Below are 9,012 nucleotides of genomic sequence, written 5' to 3'. Positions count from 1 at the left end.
TAACCAGAAAGTGCTGCTCAATGTAAGATTTCAAATCTTGGTCTCCAATACTGTAGTGCCCACCTGTAGCTAAGGGAGACAACCAGCTATTGTTCTAAAAAATTTGTTTTCTCCCCCTATGTAGAAGCCTTGGAGAGGGAACTGACACTGATTCTAATCACTCCAATAGCTATCAAAAAATACCTGAAAGCAAATTCTGAATCTGTCACTCTTGAGTCCAGCCTTGGAAGGCAAAAGAAAAATGAGGAGGAACCCAATAGAGGGATGCTTTTGGAAGCCCTTGTAAGAAATTCCAATGGACTCTCATATGAACATTTGAAGATTGCCCTGTTCTGACAACTTTTTTCTAGTTCCCGTCTAGAACTTGTAATGCTAATTACTCTTGCCTTTACTTCATCTTCACATCTCCTAGTCACGATTCAAGGACTTTCTTTTCCCCCTAGAGATAAGAGTTATGCAATTTGCAAGTCTTTTAGATAGACCCACTGAAGGGGTACCCCAATTGCCTCACCCTGTGTTCAGCATGGAGGAAGCCAGAGCAGTCTGAGTCCCTATTCCCTAGTAGCAATTTGGTTAACTTCTTCAGAGGATGGTGTGATAAGAATAGGAGGTAGGAATTAGCTAGGCAGTTAGGGTAAAAAGACCCTAAAGAAAAGTAGCCAGTTTCTTGGCTAAAACTCACAATGTCCTTGGGCCTCTTAGCAACCTACTCCATTCCAAAGGCCAAAAATGTTGAAAATATTTGGGAGCTTTTATCTAATCTTTAAAATATTTTAGGGCTACCTCTCCAGAGGAGGGAATGTTAGAGTAGCCAAAAAGCCCCATAAAAAATAATAAATCAAAGAAGAAGAAAGAGTACATGAAGTTATCAGAAAAAAAGTGATAGGGCGATATAGGAGGAATTGGAGGGGAGGGAGTGGGCATGGATTTGCTCAAAACATGTTATATGCATGTATGAAGTTCTCAAAAAATTATTCATTAAAAAAAAGAATCTCACCTTTCTAAATGTCAATAGGGAAACAGTAACACCCTGTTGCTTCTAGGACACTTTCCCAATATACCATGGGAGGAGCTAAAATGCAGTCTTGTCCTTAACAGAAAAAAGATGGGACATTTATAAGGAAAAAATATCATTGAGGGATTTGTTTTTTGGGGTCCTTGTACTGCTATGACCCCCCCCCCACTCCTCAAGTCAGGGTTCTGCTCCAGTAAGTGGGAGAAGCCTTCTGATGACCACCACCAGGGGGCGCCGGGCGTTGGGGGATCATTAATGCAGGCGGCCCCTGGGGGGCGCTCCACACTCAAGGGTTTAGGTGGCTCGGGTCAGAGCCTATGCTTGGTTTTGCAGAGAGGAGTCTCTGGCCTAGGACTGATCTCAGCGTGCCCCCAGGGCTACTTTTGGCCCTCTTGGGCTCTCGAAGGACCTGTGCTCTGGAAGCTCACCGGTGCCAGGGAAAGGGAACAGGTAATGGGTTCCTCAGGAGGCAGAGGGGGCACTCAAGGGTGGGATTGTACCTCCAAGCACAAGGTGCCGCATATGGAGGTTGGGAAAGTCAGCCCATCTGTTGCTAAATAGACTAAGTGAAATATGATCCGGTTGATTTTGTTTTAATTGCATAGTTTCTATTAAGTACTGGGTTCACAGACAGCCACCCTGGATCGCAGTTTTACAAAAAGCAGGCAACCGTATTATGAGAGGATTTTTCCAGTGCTTTCCACACCATGAGCAAATTCTTGAATCACTATGTAGAATTCGTTTTTACAAAATGCAACCAGAATGTAAAATATTCTCCAGGGAGGTTTCGAGAAGTAAACTTGCAATGATCCATGCTGTCTACAATGTTTTCCAGAGAAATTCTCATCTTTGTATTTGAAACCTTGGCAGTTCTGCAACCACCAGACAAGAAGGAGAAGGCAAACGATCCTCTGGGATTACTGAGGTGGGGCTTGGTGGCATGTCCCTAAAACAGGCACTGTGGATCACCTCAAAAGTTTTAGTGCAGTTTTCATCCAGGTAGAGTTCAAAACTGCCCTCAGCTGTTTGGGAGCTGAAAGAGGACACACCGAGCTGTGTTCTAATCCTTTCTTATGTTGCTCTTGTTCACGGCCAGGAAGCCTGAGTTGCAGCATGTTTTGTGGTTTTTCATAAAATCCACAGACTTGGTTTTTATGAAATTCCTTAATTCTCCTGGGCTACAGTTTCCTCAGGTGTACAATAAAGTGACAGCATTAGAGAAGATGATCTTCAGAGTCTGCTGCCCAGTGGGTCAATAAAACAACTAGGTGATAAGCCTGAGAGGTGAGTCAGTGAGTAAAGTACTTGTCTCACAAGGCTGAGGACCTGAGTTCAGATTCCCAGAGCCCCTGTAAAGCTGGATGCAGTAGTAAGTGCTTGTAATTCCAGTGCTCCTACGATATGGGAATGGAGACAGGACAATTCCAAAAGCTCATGGGCCAGCTAGCCTGGCATTTGGAGAGGTGAATGGCAAGAGACCCTGTCTCAAACAAGGTGAAGGTGAGGACCAACGCTGGAGTTGTCCTTTGACCTCTACACAAACACCATGGCACACATATACATACACACACATGCACAGATTGAAAAAAGAAAACAACCAGGTGAGCTTTCCAAGCCATGTGCATCGGAAACAGCCTTAGCAGAAGGGGCATGTGAATATGGGTAAGCCATACAACAAAAGCCACTGGACTCTTGGCTGTCAATTTACCAACTGCCTTCATCTCCCACTGCCAGCTGGCTGCAGTGGATATAGTCACCACCATTCCCCAAGGAATATGAGAAGTTGCACAATTCAAGCAATAGCTCATCTCTTTCTATAGCTTCTGTTGCAAAAGCTCTGCCGATCCAGCTGATCCAGCCAATCCAGCCGATCCAGGACTGATACCTAACTTGCCTTAGAGCCTCTCTGAAGGATGACAAAGGTTAAAAATGAAGCCTCTGGAAGCCCAACCTTTGTGGAAGATGCATGCCTGGCTAGTTGTGTGTGTGTGTGTGTGTGTACATGAACACTCACTATTCCTGTTCTGTTCTACCCTAAGCAATATTTGTAGTGCTTTAAATCCCATGATCTTGAGGGGTGGGGTGGCGGGTTACTGGGAGTTCAGCATGATTCAGTCACAGGTTTCCTGCCCAGGGCAGGTCACTATATGAGACAGTGACAATTGGAAAGACTCAGGAAATTCACCAGACAATGAGAGTGGAAGGGACAGAGTTTAACAGTGCTTCCCTTTTCTAAAAATGAAAGTACAGTGGAGAAAGTAACAAAACTGAATGGGGGCAGGAGGCAGCAGAGAGGCATTTTCCCCTATTCACTAGCTGTCTGGGAAAATGAGTTTGAATTTCATTGAGCTTGCATCCTCTACTGACAGCACAGTTGCATTCCTCAGGCATCGTTGGGGATCCACCACAGGACCAGGCTCCTTAGATCTGCTGGTTTCAGCAGTGACCTTGAATGGAGAGTGGTCCTCACTGTGATTAGTGTGGCAGTCTCTGAAATCAGCTTTGCCAAGGACCTGCTTGGGACCCACTGAAGGTGTGGTGCTTTCTAAACCACCCAGACATGGACATAGCTCATTCATGGAAGAGGAGCCTGTGCTTTGGAAGAATTTTTCATTGGCTATTCCAGATGTATGGTGTTCCCTCAAGGAGGGTGCACTTTTGGAACGTGAGCTTGAGTACCCAGTCCAGGGGGTGAAAGCAAGGACATTTAGAGGTGGTGGCTTCCCAGGAGGTGAGCAGGATGGGGACAGAAGAATGAGTCAGAATAGCAGAGTGCTGGACTCTGCCACCTGGAGACAAGTCCTGAAACAGGGCATCTGAGCATGTGCCACAGGATGTCGGTGTATCCTCTTCCTACCAGTAAACCAGAGACACACTGGACCACAGTTACAGACGACCCTCCTCTCAGGCAAGAGAGATGGAGAAGATGGTGCCAAGCAAGAGTCATTGCTACAGTGGTCCACTGTCCCTTTTGAAAAGAGGCAGGATGCAAAGGGAGTAAGACCTTGACTCTGCCTTTCCTGTGGGCTGGCTTAGGGCAGGAAGACTCTTCCTCCCTTTGTGCCTGTTTCTTCTGCTATAAAATGGAGGTGAAAACAGGACCTACATGAATTAATACACGTGAAGTACAGGGCTGGCACCTTGAATGAGCTTAACAAATGTCAGTCAGCTCTGGCCATTGTCCCCATTGTGTGTGGATGCATAGGAGTTCTGTAGCAGCCAGGAGACCCTGTCTCAAATGAGGACAAGCACTGAGGTTATTCTCATGGCATTCTCAGGTACACATTCATAGACATGGATATGCATCCACATCCATGCATATATACAGACACAGGCACACACACACACACACATACACACACACACACAGAGGCACACACAAATATCATTTTCTCTAGTCCAAATGGGAATTTTGGAAAGGTTAAACAGTTTTCATGAACTCCTACTTCAATGCTCTTTTTATAGCAGCATCTATGTAAATTAAGGTGTGTACTTATTCATGAAGATGACTCTGTGCTGATAAGCAAACAGTCTCTATTTTTTGTTATTAAGACACAGTGAGGGTGCTAGAGAGATGGCTCAGCAGTTAAGAGCACTGGCTGCTCTTGCAGAGGACTTGGGTTTGATTCCTAGTACCAACATGGTGGTTAACAATCATCTGTAACTCCAGTTCCAGGGGAATCCAATGCCCTCTTCTGACTGCACAGGCATTACACGACATGGGTACACTTACACATATACAGGCAATGCATGCATACACATAAAATAAAAAAAAAATAAAAATATATAAAGATATATACATAAAGACACAATGAGGTATTTCTATGCTCAGAGTTCTTACCTTGGGGAGCCTATACTTTTCCCTGAGGTGGATTCTGAGGCACGCCCTCTCTGCTTTTTTCTGAGTAAATGCAGCATCTCTTTCTATCCTAAAACAGGTAAAGCATAGGAAAAAAGTCATAAGGACATAGAAAGCCCTGAACATTCCAGCTGGTGCTCAGGGGAGCAGGACCTAGGGACACATCTGTATTTCCTTTGCCCACAGACCTCTGGGAAATACAGGCCTTTCCCCTAAGTCCCCAAAGTCTGCTTCTCTTTTGCTATCTATCATCTCTGCATTACAGAACTCTAAGTTCCCCAGGCACCTGGGGCCTGGGAATGTCTTTGTGATGCAAAATGAGAGCAGAGCACATTAGAAGGATGGTTCCTGAGGGACTGTGTGGCCCTGGACCCTGAGCATCATCTGTGAAGAAGGCAGCCTCCACATGAACTCCTCCTCCTGCTGCATCACCCCCTAGGTGGGGATGGCAAACTACATCTAGTAAGCCTCCTCCTTGAGTACTTCTTAGGTAGGCAGAAAACAAAGCGTCCTAGTCTAGGACCAGAACATATTTTGGAGGCCCATGGTATTTGGAGACATGACACCAAATCGTTTCCTTCCATTGTCACTCCCAGTTCAGACTTCCCTGTTCAGAGAAGCTAAATGAGACAGTCTATTCCCATCATGCCAGGGGAGGGTTCTGCTCTGTGAATGACCTAATTGGACCCATGATTAAGCCAGTTTGAAATGGACTTATGGTGATTCACATAAAAGCAGACAGCTTAAGGGATATGTGCAAAGCTCACAAGAATCACCTCCCTTCCCAGGTACCCAAAAAAGTACATCACTCATGTTGAAATTTATTCACATCTCCTGCCTTCTGGCTGTGCTGGACTGGACCAAGTTGGGTAAATGAAGTTTCTTTGGGAATTTGAGGTCGGGACTGGGAAAGACAGAGACTTGAAGCATGGCTTGAAGTGTAGCAGATGAACTTGAAGGGCCTTGGCTGGCACTTTTCACTGGCCTTATGGTCTGGGTCATAGAGGGAGCTCTGGAGAGAGCTGGCTGTGAAGGAAACAGGAAAGCAGCCCCCTGTGAAACCAGTATTATGACAGAAAGTGCTCATGGTCACTCAATAAAAGCCTTTTGGCTCTTCCTGTGTGTTTTTTGAGTATCTTTGCACAAAGAATTGTTCACATGAAAGTAAATCCCATTTTTTGTGTTTAGGTGAAAATTGGTTACTGTTTCTTGACTTCAAGTTGTAAAGCAATCCTAACCATTACACAAAAGGCAGACTTCAGACCAGCTACACCTGAAACAAGCAATCACACTGAATGACTGATCAATGTGCCCTGGGCTCAGGTGGTCTTTGGACTCAATACCATCTGCAGAATGTTCTGGAATAGGTCTGAGAGGAACATTGCATTTAACTTTCTAGTTTTGAGAGAGAAGTAGGAGAAAGTGACTTAACTAAGAGATTAGTGGCCTGTGGCATGGGTAGGGAACAGATCCTTTCCTCCCAATGTTTTACTATGAAAGCTTCCAAACATACAAAAAACTTGAAAGAATTTTAGATTGAAAGCCATATTTCCATTATCTAGATTTGCCAGCTTGTACTTCACAGTGTTATCACATATCCATCCTTCTATCTATTCATTTATTCATCTTACTTTTTTGTGTTTCAAAGTGTAGAAATCAGGACACTTTCCCAGAACACTTGAGAATGTCTATCATGAGCTATTTAAAGTTCCTGTTTTCCTTTTGAAGAAAAAAATTACATGGGATTCAATCCACAAACCTTAGAGTGTTCCATTTGGCAATCACCCCAAATGCCCATACCTGCATAACCCAACCCCTTTAGCCAGAAAGATTCAAAAGATAGATTCACTAGCTTTTGCTTGACCAATTAAATTGAAGTCAATTAAAATATGCCTAGACCAGGAAAGTGTTAAGCTGTGTTAAGAATGGCGGGCAGATTCACTTGGTATTGTTTACTTCTGCTAGTATTAGTAGCTGCTGATGCTAAGGGGGTCACTTTAGCTCAACAAACTTTGCTCAGGTTAGAGGTAAGCAATCAAAGGAAAAGCATCTTCAGATGCAGAGAGCCATCAGCTGGGAAGTGAAGGCCTGTAGCCAGGATGGCTTGGTTTTGCTGTGCAGGGAGAGGAAGCCGGTACTCACTTCTCCTCAATCATCTGCTTCTGGTATTCCTCATACTCCTCTCTAGTCATCCCTTGAGCTGCGGCAGGGCCTGAGGTGCCTCCTTCTTCTTTCTTTTCTTCAGACCCACCTCCAAATCCTAAATTCTTTACCTGGTTACTTATCATATTTTTCACAAAGAAAGCCATTGTCTCAACCCTAGAAAACTAAACTTAAAATTCAGATAAAAGCTGGAAAAAAAAATAAATGAACCTCCAAACTAAGGCAAACAAACCCTCCAAATATTCTCAACCACAGCCACACGTTTAGGAGCAAAGGATTTGCCCAGCCTCCTCTGTTCAAGGGCACACTGATAGTGGAGAGTGGTTTGCCAGTCGTAAGCTGGATTAGAGGGTGAACTCTTAGCACAGAGGCAGATGGTTCCGATTACTAAGGTCCATGATCAGATGTAACTCACTACGTTATGATTAATACACTCAGCTAATTTCACAGGGAGGGAACCTCCTGACATTCTCCGCCCCTCTCCTTCTACCTATTTCTAAATTTTATTTTCTGTTTGGCAGAGCTGGAGATTGAACCCAGGGCCTTGTGCATGGTAGGCAAGCATTCTATCACTAAACTAGGTCCCGAGCCTCTAAAATTTAAGTTAGAAACACAATAGGGCTTCATCAAGAGTCCTGTTTTAATTAAATTAATCAGACCCAATTGATTATATGGCTGTTATAGAATTTCTAAATTCCAGCCCTTGACTACAACATGCTATTGAAAACAGCCGAGTCAGACTCAACCACCCAAATACTTTATTAAGCTAAAATAATCCTTTTGATCCATATTTATCTCTCTGGGCCCTACGTATTAGGCAAGCATTCGCTTTGGGGTTTGCTTTAGTTTTGCCTTCCTTCAATAGGGACTGTGTCTCACAAATAAACAAGTCAGGCAAGGGGGTCCAGACGGTGAGCCATGGTATTTAGTTCACCCTGGGAGACTTGCTTAGCGTCTACTGCACGAAGTGTCACTCATCTTCCTGAGAATGATATTCTTTTATAATAATTTTTAAAATTAAAAAATTATTTATTTAATAACGATATAATTATTTTAGGTTCACAGTTGAATTAATACAGTTACACAATATTGAACTCTGTATAGACACTGTAAGACAAAAGTTTGAATGAGTTTTTAACATTTAAAAAGATCTCCATCTTCATTTTCATTAATGCTACTAATGCTTGGATGTTTGCGCATGTGTGTCTAAACTCTATGTTTCTGATTATTACTAGTCACAGTTGATTGCACTCAGATCCTTGGCATCTGAGTATGGACATAATGTCATCAGGTAGATTTCAATGGTAATGTTTTTCACAGCTACTAATTATTAAGGAGTAAATTTTTATGCTCTGAAGAATTATTTTTTTTCTTTTTTCTAAATTTATTTATACACCCACTTCCCAGATGTCACCCTCCCATAGCCTCCCTCTCCCCACTAGAGCCCTTATACTCTAATATCCCTGCTACTGTCTGCTGTGTTGTCGGCAGCCCCAGCCATTCTCCACTACTTTCCCTTCTGGTGGATCTAGTCAGCTTATCTAGAGGTCTTTGTTTAGGAGGGTCAGCTGTTCCTCATCTAGTGGTAATCAGTTGTCTATATTCCTTTGGATAAGATTGGGGTCTGCTGTTCATTTTCCGAGTTCTATGCTGGGTTACTATCTGGGAATCCCTTTAGCCACCCTGGCCAACAACTCAAAAGAAGGTATCGCTTGTCTGGCATTGTTGCTTGTTATGTAGTCATTAGCTATACATATGGACTCTTGTAAAGTTATGTTGGCACATTTAATCTTTGGTTATACTTTCCTTTTGGGTGTTTAAGGCCATACAGTTGGTCCAGATAAAACCAATTTATCTTTACACTTAAGGTCATTTGGGGATCTGTTCCTCAGGGGTCACATGGGCTTGGGAGGAGCCTCTGGTCCCTTTCTTTTACCAATTCCACCTATGTGAAGATAAGTCAAAGGTCCTGCTC

The 9,012-nt window shown here is 43.5% G+C and overlaps 1 protein-coding gene across 1 annotated transcript in view; it reads right to left on the bottom strand.

The window, feature by feature from the left end:
- Cplx4 (complexin 4) overlaps positions 1-7,325 on the bottom strand; it is an 18,369-nt gene extending 11,044 nt beyond the window's left edge. Inside the window, exons 1-2 of the mRNA XM_008840032.1 lie at positions 7,017-7,325; positions 4,857-4,944 (exon numbers count right to left, since the gene is read on the bottom strand). Of these exons, the coding sequence (XP_008838254.1) occupies positions 4,857-4,944; positions 7,017-7,183 (255 nt within the window). The 5' untranslated portion in view covers positions 7,184-7,325. The remainder of the gene's footprint in view (positions 1-4,856; positions 4,945-7,016) is intronic.
- Positions 7,326-9,012: the final 1,687 nt, after the last annotated feature.

Source organism: Nannospalax galili, unplaced genomic scaffold (genome assembly GCF_000622305.1).
Source record: "Nannospalax galili isolate Female #2095 unplaced genomic scaffold, S.galili_v1.0 scaffold819, whole genome shotgun sequence".
Taxonomy (NCBI): domain Eukaryota; kingdom Metazoa; phylum Chordata; class Mammalia; order Rodentia; family Spalacidae; genus Nannospalax; species Nannospalax galili.
Note: the sequence above shows the minus strand (reverse complement) of the source record. Positions and strands in the feature narration are given on the sequence as shown.